Raw genomic sequence first — 20,654 nt, 5'->3', positions numbered from 1 at the left:
TGATTGGTATTGCATTGAATCTATAAATTGCTTTTGGGAGAATAGACATTTTGATGATATTGATTCTTCCAATCCATGAGCATGGAAGATTTCTCCATTTTTTGGTATCCTCTTCTATTTCTTTCTTTAAGGTTTTGTAGTTTTCATCGTAGAGATCTTTAACGTCCTTGGTAAAGTTTATTCCAAGGTATTTGATTGTTTTTGTAGCTATTGTGAATGGGATTGATCTTAGAAGTTCTTCCTCAGCCATGGCATTGCCTGTGTATACAAAGGCTGTTGATTTTTTTGCATTTATTTTATATCCTGCTACCTTGCCAAACTCTTCGATGAGTTCCAGCAGTCTCTTAGTAGAGTTCTTTGGGTCCCCTAAATAAAGAATCATATCATCTGCAAAGAGGGATAGTTTGAGTTCTTCCTTCCCGATTTGTATCCCTTTAATTTCTTTTTCTTGCCTAATAGCTCTGGCTAAAACTTCCAGAACTATATTGAATAGCCGTGGTGAGAGTGGGCATCCCTGTCTGGTACCAGATCTCAGCGGAAATGCTTCCAACTTTTCCCCATTCAATAGGATGTTGGCCGTGGGTTTTTCATATATTGCTTTGATTGTATTGAGGAATGTTCCTTCCATACCCAGTTTGCTTAGAATTTTCATCATGAAAGGGTGTTGTATTTTATCAAATGCTTTCTCTGCATCTATTGAGAGAATCATATGGTTTTTCTTCTGCAGTCTGTTAATGTAGTGTATTACGTTGATTGTTTTGCGGACGTTGAACCATCCTTGCATACCAGGGATAAATCCCACTTGGTCTGGGTGGATGATCTTTCTGATGTGTTGTTGCATTGTATTGGCCAGAATTTTATTGAGGATTTTTGCGTCTATGTTCATCCGGGATATTGTTCTGTAATTCTCTTTCAATGCTGCATCTTTTTCCGGCTTAGGAATTAAGGTGATGCTGGCTTCATAGAAAGAATTTGGGAGGATTCCCTCTTTTTCGATTGTTCTGAATAGTTTGAGAAGAATTGGAGTTAGTTCTTCTCTAAATGTCTGGTAGAACTCAGCAGTGAATCCATCTGGTCCTGGGCTTTTCTTTGTTGGGAGGGTCTTTATTACTGTTTCAATTTCTGTGTCAGTTATGGGTCTGTTTAGGTTTTCTATGTCTTCCTTGCTCAATTTAGGTAGGTTGTATGTGTCCAAGAATCTGTCCATTTCTGATAGATTTCCCTGTTTGCTGGCATACAAGTCCTTGTAGTAATTTCTGATGATTCTTTTTATTTCTGTGGTGTCTGTTGTTATGTTTCCTTTTTCATCTCTGATCCTATTGATTTGGGTTTTTTCTCTTCTTTTTTTAGTTAGTTGGGCCAATGGGGTGTCAATTTTGTTTATTTTTTCAAAAAACCAGCTCCTCGTTTGGCTGATTTTTTGTAATGTTTTTTTTGGATTCAATCCTGTTGATTTCTTCTTTGATTTTAATTATTTCCCTTCTTCTACTGGGTTTGGGTTTGGTTTGCTGCAGATTTTCTAGATCCTTGAGATGACTTGAAAGCTCATCTATTTGGTGCCTCTCCAATTTCTTGCTGTAGGCACCTATTGATATAAACTTTCCTCTTAACACTGCTTTTGTTGTATCCCATAGGTTTTGGTATGTTGTGCTGTCATCCTCATTTACTTCCAGAAAATTTTTGATTTCTCTTTTAATTTCTTCTGTGACCCATTGTTCATTTAGGAGCATGTTGTTCAATCTCCATGTGTTTGCACGTGCTCTGGGGATTCCCGAGTTGCTAATTTCCAATTTCATTCCTTTGTGGTCTGAGAAGCTGCATGGTATGATTCTAATTCTTTTGAATTTGCTGAGACTTGCTTTATGGCCTAGCATGTGGTCAATCCTAGAGAAGGTTCCATATACTGCTGAGAATAATATAAAGTCCTTAGATGTAGGATGAAATGTTCTGTAGATATCTGTTAGATCCATTTGGGCTATAGTGTCATTTAAATCTGCTGTCTCCTTGTTGATCTTCTGTCCTGTTGATCTGTCTATCTCTGAGAGTGGAGTATTGAAGTCCCCCAGTACTATTGTATTGGGGTCTAAGTCTCCCTTTAAGTCCCTTAACAAGTCTTTTAAATAAGCTGGTGCCCTGTGATTAGGTGCATATACATTGATAATTGTTATATCTTCCTGTTGAATGGATCCCTTAATCATTAAATAGTGCCCCTCTTTGTCTCTCCTGACAGTTTTTGTGGTAAAGTTTATGTTGTCCAATATTAAGATGGCTACGCCCGCTCTTTTTTCATTTCTGTTGGCATGGTATATCTTTTTCCAGCCTTTCACTTTCAGTCTGTATGGATCATTGTTGGAAAGATGAGTTTCTTGTAAGCAGCAAAAAGATGGGTTTTGTTCCTTAACCCAATCAGCCAATCGGTGTCTTTTAACTGGACAGTTCAAGCCATTAACATTCAATGTGACTATTGAGAAGGAGTAACTTTGCCCTGCCATTTGCCAAAGATATTTTCTAATATCTGGTTTGAGATTCTTGTGGTCTTTTGCTGTGAGGTTTCCTTCCTTTACCTTCTTTCATATTGGTTACCGTGTTTCTGTGTTTCTGCGTGTAACACATCTTTAAGCATCTTTTGCAGGGCTAGACGAGTGGCGACAAATTCTTTCAATTTCTGTTTGCTGTGAAAGGTCTTTATTTCACCTTCATTCACAAATGAGAGCTTTGCAGGATATAATATTCTGGGCTGGCAGTTTTTCTCTCTTAGTACCTGGGCTATATCTCGCCATTCTCTCCTGGCTTGTAGGGTTTCTGATGAGAAGTCAGCTGTAAGTCTAATTGGAGATCCTCTGAGGGTAATCTGGCGTTTCTCTCTTGCACATTTTAGGATCTTTTCTTTGTGTTTCACTGTGGTGAGTTTTATTACGATGTGTCGTGGTGAGGATCTCTTTTGATCATGTTTATTAGGGGTTCTATGAGCTTCCTGTACTAGGATGTCTCTGTCCTTCTCCAAACCTGGGAAATTTTCTGCTAGTATCTCACTAAAAAGGCCTTCTAATCCTTTCTCCCTTTCCATGCCTTCAGGAACTCCTAGAACCCGAATGTTGGGTTTTTTAATAGTATCCTGTAGATTCCTGACAGTATTTTTTAGATTTCTAATTTCTTCTTCTTTTCTTTGATTTGACTGTTTCCTTTCCTGTTCTCTGTCTTCTAATTCCGATATTCTCTCTTCTGCTTCACCCATTCTGTTTTTAAGGCTCTCTAATGTGTTTGCCATTCGATCTATTGAGTTCTTCATTTCATTGTGGTTTTTGGTCACTATCTCAGTTTCCTGTTCTACTAGTTGTTTCATTTCATTTTGATTCCTCCTTAATATTTCATTTTCACGAGAGAGATTTTCTATCTTGTCCATTAAGGATTTCTGTAGTTCAAGAATTTGTTTTTGAGAACTTCTTAATATTCTTATCAATTTTTTGAGATCTGCTTCTTGCATTTCCTCTATCTCTTCATCTTCATAATCATGCATTGGCGTGTCTTGTTCACTTGGGGGCGTCATAGTGTCTTCCTTGCTCTTGTTACCTCGGCTTCTATGTTTGTTGTTTGGCATGTTGGAGATAATTTATGGTTTTTTTTTTTTTTTTTTTTTTTTTTTTTTGCTGTGGTGTTTTTTTCTCGTTATACTATGCCTCTAAGTGGGCTGTCTGCTTTGATGGATCCTTAGAGGCTGTGATGGGTGTGGGCAGAGAGCTCTGCTTGAATCTTCAGGTTTAAGGCTGTGCAAAAAGTGACTCACCCATATTGTTCTCTCCCTTGCTCCTTGCTGGATCTCTCTCTCTCTCTCTCTCTCTCTCTCTTTTTTTTTTTTTTTTTTTTTGACTCAGTTGGGAAGTAATTCTGCACAGCTGAGTAGAATTGAGTGTAGTTGAAATCTGGCCTCTGTGAGTATTCATTTGATCTACCCCTGGGACCACACAAGGAGTTTATGCAGCCCTCAATGTGTTCTCAAGTTTCACCATAGACCCAAAGTTACTGAGTTTGTGTACTTGTTGCAGCTTTACATATGTAAAATGGTGCCTGCTCTTTGTTTTGCTCAAGTGGAGAGAGAGGTCTGCCTTTCCCCACCAATGTCTCAGGTTTCTGAGGCTTTTGTCTTACCTCTGGTTCCCGCACTGGCGAGATTCTGCGGCTCGGCTCCCGCGGCAGGCTTCCACGTGGTGGGCTCCCTATAGGTCCTCTGTGTCACATCCACTAGATCCGGAAGCGTTTCCTCTGCATTTTTTTTCTTGAGTCTTTTCCTGAGGCTACAGTAATTCCACTTTTATGAAACTTTATTTTCGCAGACTATCGGCGCACATCCTCACTATCCACCATCTCGTGTATTCTGAGTCTGTTTTTGAGTTTCTCAACCTCAGACCCAAAGCCCACAGTGGCTGAATCTGGCTCATTGGGCAACTTGTCATCTGGACAGCGAATTTTTCATGGAGAAGGCGCGTGTTGCACTCAGGAGAAAATGATAGAGTGGGCTTCTCTAAGCAACGGCACATTGAAGCTGAGGATTTGAGCAGACACCCTTCGGAAAGATGTATGCAGGTAAAGGAAAGTCCAGGTTAGCAGAGGAGCCTCAGGCTGCCAACAGTCCCATCTCCAGCCTGAGCAGTGGTGGGAAGGAGTGTGGCTTTTAAGAGTTCAAGGGCTGCCTGGTGGGAGATTAGTTCAGCTCTGGGGATGAGCCTTCCCTTGGTGACCCCACAAGCAGCAACTGACCTGGGGGAATGCATGCATTCTGATTTCACTGTCCCCACCTGCCAGTCTCCTGCCCGTCCATGAGCAGAGGACAAGGGAGGTCACAGAGGTCATCCACACTTATCACCCCCTGCCCAGGGCCCAGAGCAGGGTGTGGAGGATGGATAAGGGGTACAGGGTAGGGGGATAGGGACATATGGGGGAGACACACAGGCATTTATTGGAACAGGGACCAGAGGTAAAGAAAGGGGATCCCCACAGGTTTATGCCTATCATGAGCTATAAGAACTCACTCATTCTTCTCCCTAGAAACAGTTTTAAAATCTGTTTTTGATAATCAAGGCAAATAAGACAGTCTTTAAGAGGTCTGCTGAAGGTGGTCCAGCTAGTGTGATAACCTAAGTGAAGCCCCATGTTTCCCACCCGAGACTGCCCTGTGTATTCAGATAGTGTAGACACAGACACGGTCAGGCACAAGGTCACTTCCCCAGATCAGGAGCTCAGCCACCAAGGACTGCAAGCCTAGGTGGGGGAGGGCAGTAAGCAGAGTGAAGGATGTGACATTCACCAGGAAACATTTGTCTGCCTTCTCCCGGTTACATTAATGGGACTCCATCCTGCAAAACTGTAACGTGGTAGTAAGGATGCACTTCTGAACAGATCCCCAGAAATTCCAGGGCACAGCTGCCCAGGAGGCAGGGTGTTGGGATGAGGAGGATGTGCTTTGGAAGTGAGGCTGGCCAGTGGGGCTGGGAACATGTGAGCCCCTTCTGACATAGGCAGGATGTCTTTTACAAGCAGGCTGTCAGCTGTGGCTGGAAAGCCTGTCTCCAGACCAACCGGCATCTCCTCCACTTAACAGCTTCTTGTGCTGGATGTGTGACCTTGCAGCTTTAAATCACAGCTTCAGGGTGGGTGCAATCTTTCACCCAGAGCTGGCAGGGGCAGGGGTTGAGCCCCTGGAGAGACTCAGACTGGCTGCAGGAGATCCTGGCTATCTTGTGTGACCCTTGTGGTTTTAAATCACGCCTTCAAGTTAGTCGCAGTCTTCCACCCACAGCTAGCAGAGGAGGTGGCTGGTCCCCTAAGGAGACGGGCTGTCTCCAGGGGACCCCGCTATCTCCATGAGCCCCAAGGCAATCCACATACAGTATGTGAAACCCCTGTCCAATGGGCACCTCCACAGAATGACCCAATGGAAAAAACAGTAATGCCTTAAAAATCTGGGACACTTCCTCAAAGCCAGTGTCCCTCTTGACCAGATACTTTCTTTGTCGCTTGCCAACCAAATAAAAATTTCTTTTCTGTCTAATAAAAGTCTCTGCCCCTTTGCAAATTGTTTCCCGGCTTTTTATTTCTATACTAAGCTGAGGAAAAGAACCCACAAGACCAGTAACAGGAAGCCAGGCTTTGCTGTTTTCTAGTTCTGGGATCCTGAGTCAGTCACTTACCCTTCTGAGCATCAGCGTCCGCTTCCATGAAATCCACACAGTGAGAGGAGCAACTCTGTCTCAGAGGATGAGCCAAGAAAACTCAGAATAAGGCACCAAGTGCCACTATCGGTGATTGGCACATGCAAGTGCTCAATCAGTGATAACTATGATCAAGACAGGAAATATCATCACATAGGCCACAGATTTAAATATATATATATATATATATATATATATATATATATATATATATATATACACTGGGGCCAGCGCTGTGGCTTAGGAAGTAAAACTGCTGCCTGCAGTACCGGCATCTCATATCAGCAGGGGTTCGAGTCCTGGCTGCTCCACTTCTGATCCAGCTCTCTGCTATGGCCTGGGAAAGCAGTAGAAGATGATCCAAGTCCTTCGGCCCCTGCACTGCATGGGAGACCAGGAAGAAGCTTCTGGCTCCTGGTTTCTGATCAGCACAGCTGCAGCCGCTGAAGCCAACTGGGGAGTGAACCAGCAGATGAAAGACACCACCCCCCTCCGCCGCCTCTCCTTCTCTCTGTGTGTAACTCTTTCAAGCAAAATAAATCTTTTTAAAAAGTATATATACATACATATGCAAACATGTACACACCACATGTGCAGATGTGCAAATAAGTATACAGCTCAATACATTGCAACAGTGAGAGTGCTCCCGTGTAGTCCCAGCCAAATAAAGCATAAATGGGGCACCATGTCACTGCTTGTGACACCAGCATCCCATACTGGAGAGCTGGTTCAAGTGCCGGCTGCTCCGCTGCTGATTCAGCTTTCTGCTCCTGTGCCTTGGAAGGCAAAGAAAGATGGCCCAACATATTAGGCCCCTGCCACCCAGTGGGAGGGGAGACCCAGATGGAGTTCCTGGATCAGACCTGGCTGTTACAGCCATCTGGGGAGTGAACCAGATGGAAGATTTCTCTCTCTCCCACCCTCTCTGTAGCTTTGTGTTTCAAATAAACAAATTCTAAAAAATATTAACAGCTCCCTGAGACCCCTCTTGTACACCTCCTAGGTTGACATCTCCAGAACTCTCAAGGAAATCACTACTTTAAGTTTCAACATCATTGACTGATGGGAGGGCATTTGGCCTAGCCATTAAGATGCCAGCCAGGACTCTCCCATTCTAGTTCAGAGTACCTGGTTTCAATCCCTAACTCCAGCTTCTGATTCCAGCTTCCTGCTAATGAACCTGGCAGACAGCTCTGACGGCTGAATCTGAACCAGATTCTTCCTCCTGTGTGGGAGACCTGGATACTGTTGTTGCTGCTAACGTTAGCCTGGCCCAGTGCTGGTCATTGTAGGCATTTGGGGAGTGAACCAAAAAAAGCCTAGGTACTCCCACATAAAACCTGGACATTTAACCTGCTATGCTAACAGCCCAATCCTATTATTCTAATTCTACATACCTTGTCAACAAAACAAGGAGTTATCACTGGAGAAAAAGCCATGGTCCTTGTCTTCACACAAGAAAGAATTCAGGTGTGAGACAGAGAGCAGTGAAAAGCAAAGTGGCAAGGTTTATTAGGGTAGGACAACCACAAGAATGGACAGGCGACTCTGCAGACAGAACCTGAGGGACAGCTTGCTCCCTATCTCTCTCTCTGTGTCTTAAATAAGTTAACTGAAAACAATTTTTAATGAAACCAGTGACTAATCAACTTTTAGAATATATATATATATGTATATGTATACATACATACATAAATGGAATGAATTATATTTTTGGTCTGGCTATTTTCATTCAAACATTGGTTTTAGAAATTTATCTACATTTCTGCATAGTTAATTTTCATTGCTGGAGAGAACTCCACTGTGTGACTACACCATGGGTTATGCATTCTACTGTGAATAGACTTTTGATCTGTTTACATTTGGGGTTATTACAAACAGTGGACATGGGGTTAAGTTAAGTATTCCTTCCTGCAGACTTCCTGGGGCCCAGGTATGCAGGTGGTCAGACTCATGTAGATGCTGCTACAAGCCTTTCAGGCACAGTTGTCCTGATTTATGCACGTGAGAGAGCTGCAGCTGTTTTGCATGTGCACTAACGCTGGTGTTGTCATATATTTTAATGTTCCCCATTCTTGCATTAATGTGGTATACCTAATTGTGGGCTGGATTTGCATTTACTGATGATTAACGAGATGGAGCCATTTACACATGCTTGGTGGACCTCACTTTGGTAAGATGTCTCTTGTCCTCCACACCATAGCCTGATTATACACTGGGTCTCAGGTGTCTGATGAGCAGAGTTTGTGAGTTTAACTCTCAGCTCCAGAGTTTCTGTTATCTTCAATGCTGGGTGTGTCTTGTTGCTTAAAGCTTGGCCTCACCTAGACAGACAGAAATTCCCCCAGGAGATTTTCCCCGGGATGCTTTATTGCTATTCAGCTTTTGCCTTTAGGATGACATATGCAGGCTTCCTAGAATGGACCTTTGAGCATGAGGTGAGGTACAGGTTACAATATTCTTAAAATTGATACTTGATTTTTTTTCAGGACAATTCACAGGAAAAAAAATTTCTCATTATGTTTCAGTGTCAGATTTACCATAAATCAAGAGATCTCAGTGCTAACCTGTTTTTGTGTCATGCTCCGCTGACCTGTTTGTCTATTTTTATGCTAATATCACATTGCCTTAGGTACTGTAGTTTCATAATCAGCCTGACATCTGGCAGTCTTAGTTGATTCTTTGCATTTACACACAAATTTGATCGCCATCCTATTTGCCATAAAAGTCCCTTTGAGATTTTGTTTGAAATCTGCATTGAATTTTTAAAATGTTATTTATTTATTTATTTTTTGAGAAGCAGAGAGAGGGAGAAAAGGAGGTGGGAGGAATAAATAGAGAGACAGAGCTGTCATCCACTGGTTCACTCTCCAAATTGTCCACAAGACTGGGGCCAAAGACAGGAAACAGGATATTAGTCCAGTTCTCCTTGTGGATGGCCAGAACACAGTCACTCAAGCATCAGCACACAGCTGTTTCTGGAGCCAGGTATTTTGAGCCTGTGAGAGGCCAGAGCCAGGCCATGACAGGCTTCTCTCAAGACAAAGGATCTGGCTATGCCCAGGACACTTCCTTAAAGATAAAACCTGACACTGGGCAGTCCTTGGTCCTCTAGGGCCAGGTGGGAGCAACCAATGAGGAATGAAGTGGGCCGTCCTTGGTCCGGCAGGGCCAGGGGAAAGAAGAAATGTGGACATAAAACGTGTTTGCTCATGAACTGTGGACTATAAAAACCCCGGGAACAAAGAGAAGGGGTTCTTGGTCTCCTAGAACTGCATTGCACAGAAGGCCAGGCATCAGCATGCTGGACCTATATACAAAGTCCCTTTGTTCTTTGCATTTCGGTGAGTCTCCTGGTGCTTTCTATCTGGGTGATCTGGAACACAAGCCTAGGTACTCCCACATAAAACCTGGACATTTAACCTGCTATGCTAACAGCCCAATCCTATTATTCTAATTCTACATACATTGTCAACAAAACAAGGAGTTATCACTGGAGAAAAAGCCATGGTCCTTGTCTTCACACAAGAAAGAATTCAGGTGTGAGACAGAGAGCAGTGAAAAGCAAAGTGGCAAGGTTTATTAGGGTAGGACAACCACAAGAATGGACAGGCGACTCTGCAGACAGAACCTGAGAGACAGTGCCCAGCTTACATTTAGCCTGGGACCTTTAAGGGGATAGGTCTTGCCTTCCTGCCTTTTCTCCCCACCCCCCTTCTTCTCCTCCAGAACAAAGGGTGAAAATAAGATAAATTCCTTTCCAGGTTTTCCGCTGAGGTTGTCAGACAGAGGAAGCCTGGCTGGCATGGGTCAAGGGGCTTCTCTCTAGGGTGCCCACCTTAGAGGAAAGATGTTTATTAGGCCAGGTGGCAGGGGCCAGACCCCCTGGAAGGTCATCAGGATCTGGGTAGGACTTTGAAGTGCTAAGTGCGGGCCTGCACCTGGAAGGTTCCCAGGGTGACTTTGAAATGCAGATGCTGGGTACAGATGCTGGGCTGCTGTAGATGTCAGTTTCCTTAGGCCCTTCTCACAAACACACACAGCTAATTTCCAACTTCCTGCCTAACCAGAAGTTATCTGCAGTCAGTAATCATTTGTGCTTGCTTATCTTTATATTTCTTTTTTCTTTCTTTTTTTTTTTGGACAGGCAGAGTGGACAGTGAGAGAGAGAGACAGAGAGAAAGGTCTTCCTTTGCCGTTGGTTCACCCTCCAATGGCCACCGCGGCTGGTGCGCTGCAGCCGGCGCACCACGCTGATCCTATGGCAGGAGTCAGGAGGTGCTTATCCTGGTCTCCCACGGGGTGCAGGGCCCAAGCACTTGGGCCATCCTCCACTGCACTCCCTGGCCATAGCAGAGAGCTGGCCTGGAAGAGGGGCAACCGGGACAGAATCGGTGCCCCGACTGGAACTAGAACCCGGTGTGCTGGCGCCGCAAGGCGGGGGATTAGCCTAGTGAGCCACGGCGCTGGCCTATTTTTTCTGTGTCTCTTTATTTCTTCCTCTCTGTCTCTCTTTCTTTCTGGGAATTCTTTTTCCTACCAGAAGAATCCTGTTAGGACTTCCTTTCACATTTGTTCTCCCAGTGATAAACATCACCATGACTTTTTGGAGGAAGACCGAACACACATGAGGGTCTTCAAAACTGTCATAGAAAACCTGTACCATGAAGAAACATGGATTGCAAAGAAAACATACATAAAAACTTTTTCATCCAAATAACTTATCTCTCTTTTCTTTAAAGATTTATTTATTTGAGAGATAGAGTCACAGAGAGAAGGAGAGACAGAGATAAAGGTCTTCCATCTGCTAGGTTACTCCCCAAATGGCTGCAATGGCCAGAGCTGGGCTGATCCAAAACCAGGAGCCAGGAGCTTCTTCTGGGTCTCTCAAGTGAGTGCAAGGACCCAAACACTTCCACGGCTTTCCCAGGCCAACAGCAGGGAGCTGGATCCAGAGAGCTGGATCCAGCAGAAACACAAACAACGTTCTATATGGGATGCCAGCACCTCAGGCAGAAGCTTAACCTACTATGCCACAGTGCCAGCCCCTATAAACTTCTGACTTCTTTTTTTTTTTTAACTTGACAAGCAGAGTTAGACAGTGAGAGAGAGAGACAGAGAAAAAGGTCTTCCTTCCGTTGGTTCACTCCCCAAATGGCTGCTACAGCCGGCGCACTGCACCAATCTGAAGCCAGGAGCCAGGTGCTTCTCCTGGTCTCCCATGCGGGTGCAGGGCTCAAGCACTTGGGCCATTCTTTACTGACTTCTTGGGCCACAGCAGAGAGCTGGACTGGAAGAGGAGCAACCGGGACTAGAACCCGGTGCCCATATGGGATGCTGGCGCTACAGGCAGAGGATTAACCAAGTGAGCCACGGGGCAGACCTCTAAACTTGTTTTAATTCAATTTCCTCAGAAGCTTTTTCAAGGACCCTCCTATCTGCACACTGTTTTTCCCTTGCAAAGGGACAAAGCATTCTAGGCCAGCATTTTCTCCTTTTTTTTCTGGCCTCCAGCCCTCCTGCTGAAGTTACTTCTTTTTTTTTTTTTTTTTTTTGACAAGCAGAGTGGACAGTGAGAGAGAGACAGAGAGAAAGGTCTTCCTTTTGCCGTTGGTTCACCCTCCAATGGCCGCCGCGGTAGTGTGCTGCGGCCGGCGCACCGCGCCGATCCGATGGCAGGAGCCAGGTGCTTCTCCTGGTCTCCCATGGGGTGCAGGGCCCAAGCACTTGGGCCATCCTCCACTGCACTCCCTGGCCACAGCAGAGAGCTGGCCTGGAAGAGGGGCAACCGGGACAGGATCGGTGCCCTGACCGGGACTAGAACCCAGTGTGCCGGCGCCACAAGGTGGAGGATTAGCCTAGTGAGCCGCGGCGCTGGCCTGAAGTTACTTCTTAACTCTAGTGTTTTGCTTTTGAATGCTACATGATTTCCTGCCCTCTGGCTGATTTTTGGTTTCCTTTGGTCTTTGGTTTTCAGAAGTTCTACTACAGCACCTTTAGTTGTAGGCTTGTTTGAATTTCTCATGCTTGGGTTTTTAGAATTGCTGAATCCATGAGTTGTCCTTTGTCAGATTTGGTAAAAATTTAGCCACTCTCTCTTTCATTCCCTTTTATGTATCTATGTGTATTTAGAATTTTTTTTAAACTGTGGTCTTGGGGCTGGTGCTGTGGTACAGCATGTTAATGTCCTGGCCTGAAGTGCTGGCATCCCATATGGGCGCAGGTTCGAGACCCGGCTGTTCCACTTCCGATCCAGCTCTCTGCTATGGCCTGGGAGAGTAGTGGAAGATGGCCCAAATCCTTGGGCCCCTCTACCCTCTTGGGAGACTCAGAAGAAGCTCCTGGCTCCTGGCTTTGGATCGGCACAGCTCCGGCTGTTGCGGCCAACTGGGGAGTGAACCAGCAGATGGAAGACCTATCTCTCTCTCTCTCTCTCTCTCTCTCTCTCTCTCTCTCTTTCTGCCTCTCTATCTGTGTAACTCTTTCAAATAAATAAATAAATCTTAAAAAAAAAAACCTGTGGGTCTTTAGATCCCTTAGGATCTCCATCATATTTTTTTATTTTTAAAAAATCTACTTGATTCAATGTATTTTCCTTTTACACACTGATCATATCTTTCTTTTTTATTCTTTGTCCAATGCTCGAATCACCCATAGGACCATTTTCAAATTGTTTATGTTTCTATTTTGTTTTATGCTATTTTTAATGTCCACATTTCATAATATTCATCCTTGCCAAACTATGAACAACATTTGAGAGCACTTTGAGATTCACAACGAAATGACAGAGAACGTCCATCTGTCCACCGTCCCATGTGTGGGTAGCCTCTGCAGGTGTCAGCATTCAGCACAGGGTAGTACATGGTGAGAGTTGACAAGCACACAGTGATGCCTCCTCACATAAGGTTTCACTCTTGTGGGGCTGGCACTCTGCTATGGTCTGGAAAAACAGCAGAAGATGGCCCAAGTCCTTGGGCCCCTGCACCCACGTGGGAGACCCAGAAGAAGCTCTTGGCACTTGGCTTTAGATCAGCACAGCTCGGGCCATTGCGGCCAATTGGGAAGTAAACCAACAGATGGAAGACATACCTCTCCTTCTCTCTCTCTGTCTCTCTCTCTGCCTCTCATTTTCTGTGTAACTCTGACTTTCAAATAAATAAATAAATCTTAAAAAAAAAAAGAAAGAAAGGTTTCACTGTTGGTGTTGGACCTGCTGTGATTTCACAAATTTATAATGTCATGTGCTGTTTGTGCTGCTATTCAAAAATAACTGAACAGACATTTATTGCATTAGAATGCTCTGTTGTCTTCTGAGAGCCATACTCTTTCCTTTTTTTAAATGATTTTTTTTTAATTTGAAAGTCAGAGAGATAGAAAGGAGAGAGAGACAGAGAGAGAGAGAGAGAGAGAGAGAGAGATCGATCTTCCATCTGCTGGTTCACTTCCCAGATGGCTGCAACAGCCAGGACTGAGCCAGACCAAAGCCAGGAGCCAGGAGCTTCATATGGGTCATTCATGTGGGTGGCAGGGGCCCAGGGACGTGGGCCATCTTCTACTGCTTTCCCAGGGGCATTAGGAGGGAGGTGGATCAGAAGTGGAGCAGCAGGGACATGAACCAACACCTATATGGGATGCTGTCATTGCAGGTGGCGGGTTTACCTGCTATGCCATAGCGTTGGCCCCGCCATGCTCTATTTCCAAGATGCCATCTTGCTGACGCATCCTCCAGAGGAGAGTGACCATATATCTTCATATGGCAGAAGGCAGATTGGCAAGAGAGCCAAATGCTGCATAAACCCTCTTTGAAATGGGCTTAAATCCACTCCCAGCTGTAGGTAGTCTCACAACCTGGTCACCTCTTGAAGGCTGTCTTAGTTACATCACGTTGGCCATTGAGTCTCAACATTGAAATGCTGGAGGGGATACATCCAAAGCTCAGCAAGGTGCATGTCCCTTCACCCCAATTAGGGAATCATAAGGAGTCGCTGCATAGCCCCAAATCCTCCTGGTACTCCCAACCCATGGAAACCACTTCTCTTTTTGTTCTCCATAGTTTTGCCATTTTCAGAATGCCATATAGGTCACAACACTTTAGGACTAGCCTCCTCCACTTAGCGATATGCATGTAAGAGTCTCCCTTATCTACCTATGGCTTGATAGCTCATTTCTTTGTAGCACTGAATAATGTCTCATTGTCTGGATGTGCTACAGTTCGTTTATCCTTTCACCCACTGATGAACATCTTGATGCTTGCAAGTTTTAGAAATTATGAATAAAGCTGCTTGGAACATCCATGTGCAGACTTATTTGTGTGAATTTCTCCCTCATTTGGGTAAATACCAAGGAGCACAATTACTGGATTGTATGACTGTGTTTGTTTTGTCAGAAATTGTCAGAATGTCAGACTGTCTTCCAAAGTGGCTGTTCCATTGGTGCTGTTGCTGCCTTTGTATTTTGGTCATTCTAAGAGGTATGCAGTGCTTCCATCATTATTTTTCAAAGGTTTATTTCCTTGGAAGGCAGAGTGATGGGGTGGGAGAGTGGAGAGATATCTTCCATCTGCTGGTTCACCCTCCAAATGTCTGTTAACAGCCAGGGTTAGGGCAGGCCAAAGCCAGGAGCCAGGAACTCCATCCTGATGGCCCACATAGATGGCAGGGGCCCAAGCACTTGGACTATTTTTTTTTCTGTTTTCCAGGCACTTTATTGGTAAGTTTGATCAAAAGTGGAGCAACTAGTACTGGAACTGACATTCTGACGTGGGATGCCAGTGTCACGAGCTGTATCTTGACCTGTTGCAACTCAAGATCAGTTTCATCATTGCTTTTTAGTTTGTAATTCCTTAATGAGGTATTATGGAGAAAATAACATTTCATATGCTTATTTGCCTGCCACTACTATATCTTCTTTGGGGAGGTATCTTAAGATATTCTGCCCCATATTTAATTGGGTTGTTCATTTCTTATTGTTGAATTTTTGTTTATAAATTTTGTAAAGACATATTTTATTTATTTGAAAGGCAGAGGGGGGTGGGGAGAGAAGTATCGTCCATTTGTTGGTTCACTCCCAAGACATCTGCAACAGTCAGGTCTGGGCCAGTAGAAAGCCAAGGGCATGGAACTTCATCTGGGTTGCTCACACAGGTGGCAGGGGCCCAAAGATTTGGACTACCTTCTGCTGGCTTCTCAGGTGCATTAACAGGGAGCTGGATTAGAAGCAGAGCAACCAGGACTCAAACTGGTCCTCATATGGGATGCTGGCATTACTGGAAGTGCCCTAACCCACTGCAATACAACACCAGCCCCTTATTGTTGAATTTTAAAAATTTTATTTATTTTTGCTTATCTAAAAGGCAGGGTGACAGAATGAGATGGAGAGAAAGAGAGAGAGAGAGAGAGAAAGAGAGAGAGAGAGAGAGAGAGAGAGAGAGAGAGAGAGAGAGAGAGAGAATCTTCTTATTCACACACCCAAATGCCCGCAATAGCCTGGCTCAAGCCATTGCAGTCATTTGGAGAGTGGACTGGTGGAGATAGGCAGATCTTCTCCCCTTCCCTCCTTCTCTCTCCTCCCATCCCCTCCTCATCTCTCCCTTCTTCTCCTCTCCTCTTTCTTTTCTCTTCTCCTCTCTCCCTCCCTCTCCTCTCTGTGTAGCTCTTTCAAATAAATAAATAAATAAATATCTTTTTTAAAATTCTTAATATTTTATTGAAGATTTTTGGATCTATGTTCATGAAAAATACTGGTCCGCAGTTTTATTTTCTTATAATGACTTTGGTCATTATAGCATGCTAGAATAAATAAGGGAGCATTTTCCCTGCTCTGTTTTCTGTAGGCATTGGTGTAATTTTCCCATACACATTTGGAAGGGATCCATCTGGATCCATCTGTTTCTATTGACTGCTTATTGGTTATTGACTCAAATTCCATTTTAAAAATATTTATTTATTTTTTGAAAGGCAGAGTTTACAAAGAGAGTGGGAGAGACAGAGAGAGAGAGAGAGAGAGAGAGAGAGAGAGAGATCTTCCATCAGCTGGTTCACTCCCTAAATGGCTGCAACAGCTACAGCTGGGCCAATCCAAGGCCAGGAGCCTGGAGCTTCTTCTGGGTGTCCCAAGTGGGTACAGGGGCCCAAGCACTTGGGCCATTTTCCATTGCTTTCCCAGGCACATTAGCAGGGAGCTGGACTGGAAATGGAGCTGCTGGGAGTCAAACTAGTAACCATATGGGATGCCAGCATTATAGGTGGTGGCTTTATCCACTATGCCAAAATGCCAGCCTCAATTTAAATTATTTAGTAGATGTAGGTCTAGTCAGATCATCTACTTTTCTTGTGTGAGTGTTGAAATTTATGTCTTCCAAGAATCTGATCTATTTTGTCTAGGGGTATCAAATTTGTTTACATAGAATTGTTCACAATATCTTTTTATATTGCTTTTCTTTCTTTCTTTCTTTTTTTTTTTTTTTGGACAGGCAGAGTTAGACAGTGAGAGAGACAGAGAGAAAGGTCTTCCTTCCATTGGTTCACCCCCCAAGTGGCTGCTACGGCTGGCGCGCTGCACCGATCTGAAACCAGGAGCCAGGCGCTTCCTCCTGGTCTCCCATATGGGTGCAGAGCCCAAGGACTTGGGCCATCCTCCACTGCCTTCTCAGGCCACAGCAGAGAGATGGACTGGAAGAGGAGCAACCAGGACAGAATCCAGCACCCCAACTGGGACTAGAACCCAGGGTGCCTGCGCCACAGGCGGAGGATTAGCCTAGTGAGCCACAGCGCCAGCCTATGTTGCTTTTCATGTCTATAAAATCTTTAGTTGTATCTCCTCTTTCATTTCTGATATTAGTCATTTCTACCTTCTTCCTTTTTTTCTTAGTTAGCTTGAATAGAGGCTTATTGATTTTATTCATCTTTCCAAAGAACAAATTTGTTGTTTCACTGATATTCTCTATGAAATCCTGGCTATTTAAAAAAAATATTTATCTGAAAGGTAGAGTTACAGAAAGAGAAGAAACAGACAGACAGAAGACACATGCACACACACACACAGAGAGAGAGAGAGAGAGAGAGGGAGAGAGAGAGAGAGAGAGAGAGAGATCTTATTTCAGTTGGTTCACTTCCCAAATGGGCACAATGGCCAGGGCTGGGCCAGGCTGAAATAAGGAGCCTGGAACTTCATCCAGGTCTCCCACGTGGGTGCAGAGGCCAAAGAACTTGGGCTTTCTTCTACTGCTTTTCCCAGGTGTGTCAGCAGGGAGTTGGATTGGAAGTGGAGCATCCAAAACTTGAACTGGTGCCCATATGGGATGCCAATGTCACAGGCAGTGGCTAAAGCTGCTGCATCACAATACCAGCCCTGACCTTCTGTTTTTGAATGCATTGATTATTGCTTTCATTTTTGTTATTTCTTTTGTTCTGTTTGCTTTGGATTTAATTTGTTGTTCTTTTCCTGTTTCCTTAGGTGGAATCACTGATGACTCATTTATGAACATATTTTCTAAAGTAGTCATTCAATGCTATAAATTTCTCTCAGAGCAGTGCTTTTGATTCATGTTGCAAATTCTGAAAAGTTGCATTTTCAGTCCATTTAGTTCAATATATTTCTAAATATTTCTTGTGATCCCTTCATTGATCTATATGTTATTTAGAAATGTGTTGTTTAATCTCCAAGTATGTTTGATATATAGATGTGAATAATTTACTCAGGAGGAAAACATACTAATTTATAGAATTTTACCCTTGGTTATCAGAAAATACATATACTTTTCAAGTACAAATGTTAACATTCCCAAAATTGATCATGCACTAGGATACAAAGGAAGCATCAATACATTCTAAAAAAGTTATCATCATGAAAAGTATGTTCTATGAACATAATGCAATACAGGAAGAAATTCAAGTATTGGGGGATGTACCAGATATCTTTTGGTTACCAATTAACACTTTAGTTCCATTTTGGTCTGCGATGAAATATTGTATGATTTCCACGTTTTTAAATGCCTTCCCCAGAAAGTGGCCTATGTTGGTGAATGGTCCCCACAGACTTGAGAAGAGTGTGTGTTCTGATTTGGTTGGAGTCAATAATCTATACATGTGAACTACATCCAGTTGATTAATGGGGGTGTTCAGTTCAGCTGATTTTCCTGATTTTCCACCGCAGGACCTGGCTTTTACGGATAATGGGATTTTGAAGTTCCAAATATAATAGCGATTCATGCCTTGGAGTTCTATCAGTCTTCGTTGCACGGTTTTTTTTTGTTTTGTTTTGTTTTGTTTTGTTTTGTTCGTTTTTTTGTTTTTTGTTTTTTTTTTTTTTTGTTTTGTTTTGTTTTGTTTTGGACAGGCAGAGTTAGACAGTGAGAGAGAGACAGAGAGAAAGGTCTTCATTCCATTAGTTCATCCCACAAATGGCTGCTACGGCCAGCGCGCTGTGCCGATCCAGAGCCAGGAGCCAGGTGCTTTTTCCTGGTTTCCCATGCTGGTGCAGGGCCCAAGCACTTGGGCCATCCTCCACTGCCTTCCCAGGCCACAGCAGAGAGCTGGACTGCAAGAGGAGCAACCAGGACAGAATCAGCGCCCCAACCAGGACTAGAACCCAGGGTACCGGCACCACAGGCAAAGGATTAGCCTAGTGATCTGTGGTGCCGGCCGCAAGTATTTTGATGTTTTGTTTTAGGTGCACACACAGAAAGGAGCGCTATTTCTTAATTCAAGTCTTTCCACTTTACAGTGCCCCTCTTGATCCCTGATAATTTTCCTTGCTCTGAAATCTACACAACCTGAGATTAAGGTAGTTTCTCCCTTTTCTTTTATTAATATAAGCCTTTTCTATCTTTCTCCATTTCTTCATCATTGATCTATATCTGTCATATACATTTTTAATCTATAATTGTTTTAAACATTTACAACTAATTCAGTCCATTTCCTAATAAAAGACTTCATAGATAGAGCAAATACCTTATAATAACAAAGTAGTCCTATTTCTTCCTTCTCATTCTTTGTATCACTGTTGTCATTCCTTCCATTTATAAAAGCTATAATCATTGAAAACATTGTAGCTCTTATTATTTTGAATGAATTGTTACTCATTAGATCAATTACAAGTAAGAAAAATGAAAAGTCATTATTTTACCTTTGCCTGTTCCTTCTCCTATGATCCTTTTTGTTTGTGTAGTCTGAGGTCTGACAACATCTTCCCTCTCTCTGAAAACTTATTTTAACATTTCATGCAAGGCAGGCAGGCTTACTGGCAACAAATTCCCCCAATTGTTTTTTGTCTGAGAAAGTTTTATTTCTCCTTCACTGTTGAAGGGTAATTCTGTAGCCCACGGTATTCGAGTTGGGTGTTTGTTTACTCTCAACACTTTAAATAATTCACCCTTTGTCTGGCTGGCTTGGCTTCTGAGGAGGCGCAGTCAGATGTGATGTTTGGCTCTGCTCCTCTGCATTCCCCTCCCTGGCTTCCTTCAGGACTTGTTCTTTATCTCTGATTTTCTGCATCGGAATATGATGCTTCTAGTTGTCCTCCTTTTGGATGGGGGGGGGGTGTTGTTCTTTTTTGTATTCTTTGAAATTCCTGGGTGTGTGGTTTGGTGCCTGACATTAATTGGGGGAGGTTCTTCTTCATGACAGCTTGAAATAGCTCTTCTGTTTTGTGTATATTTTCCCCCCATTACCTATCTGTTACACCTTTTGTAGTTGTCTGACAGTTCCTGGATATTATGCTCTATTGTTTCTGTCTTTTTTTTTCTCTTTGCTTTTCACTTTTGGAAGTTGCTGTTGCCACAGCCTCATTTGCAGAGACTCTTTTTTTTCTCAGCTATATCCAGGCTACCCATGATCTCATCAAAAGCAGTCTTCATTTCTGCTACCCTATGTTTTGTCCTCATCAGTTTCTGTCTAGACTGTCAACATTGTCATCTCTCTGCTTACTTTCTCCTATTTATACATGTTATCAACTTTTAAAAATATGTATTTATTGGCCGGCGCCGTGGCTCAACAGGCTAATCCTCCACCTTGCGGCGCCGGCACACCAGGTTCTAGTCCCGATTGGAGCACCGGATTCTATCCCTGTTGCCCCTCTTCCAGGCCAGCTCTCTGCTATGGCCCGGGAAGGCAGTGGAGGATGGCCCAAGTGCTTGAGCCCTGCACCTGCATGGGAGACCAGGAGAAGCACCTGGCTCCTGGCTTCGGATCAGAGTGGTGCGCTGGCCACAGCGGCCATTGGAGGGTGAACCAACGGCAAAAAGGAAGACCTTTCTCTCTGTCTCTCTCTCTCTATCCACTCTGCCTGTCAAAAAAAATTCTCTAAAAAAATATGTATTTATTTATATTTTTGAAAGGTACAATGACAAAGCAAGATGGAGAGAGAGAGAGAGAGAGAGAGAGAGAGAGAGGTATCGTCATCCACTGGTTCACTCTGCAAATGGCTGTAATATCCAGGGATGGAACAAGA

At 43.7% G+C, this 20,654-nt stretch overlaps 1 protein-coding gene across 1 annotated transcript in view; it reads left to right on the top strand.

The window, feature by feature from the left end:
* LOC133775819 (glutamate receptor ionotropic, delta-1-like) overlaps nt 1-18,379 on the top strand; it is a 194,224-nt gene extending 175,845 nt beyond the window's left edge. The window contains 1 exon segment of the mRNA XM_062214304.1: nt 18,360-18,379. Coding sequence (XP_062070288.1) covers nt 18,360-18,379 — 20 coding nt within the window.
* The last annotated feature ends 2,275 nt before the right edge of the window (nt 18,380-20,654 follow it).

Source organism: Lepus europaeus, chromosome 17, assembly GCF_033115175.1.
Source record: "Lepus europaeus isolate LE1 chromosome 17, mLepTim1.pri, whole genome shotgun sequence".
Taxonomy (NCBI): Eukaryota; Metazoa; Chordata; class Mammalia; order Lagomorpha; family Leporidae; genus Lepus; species Lepus europaeus.
This window is presented reverse-complemented; position numbering and strand designations above follow the sequence as displayed.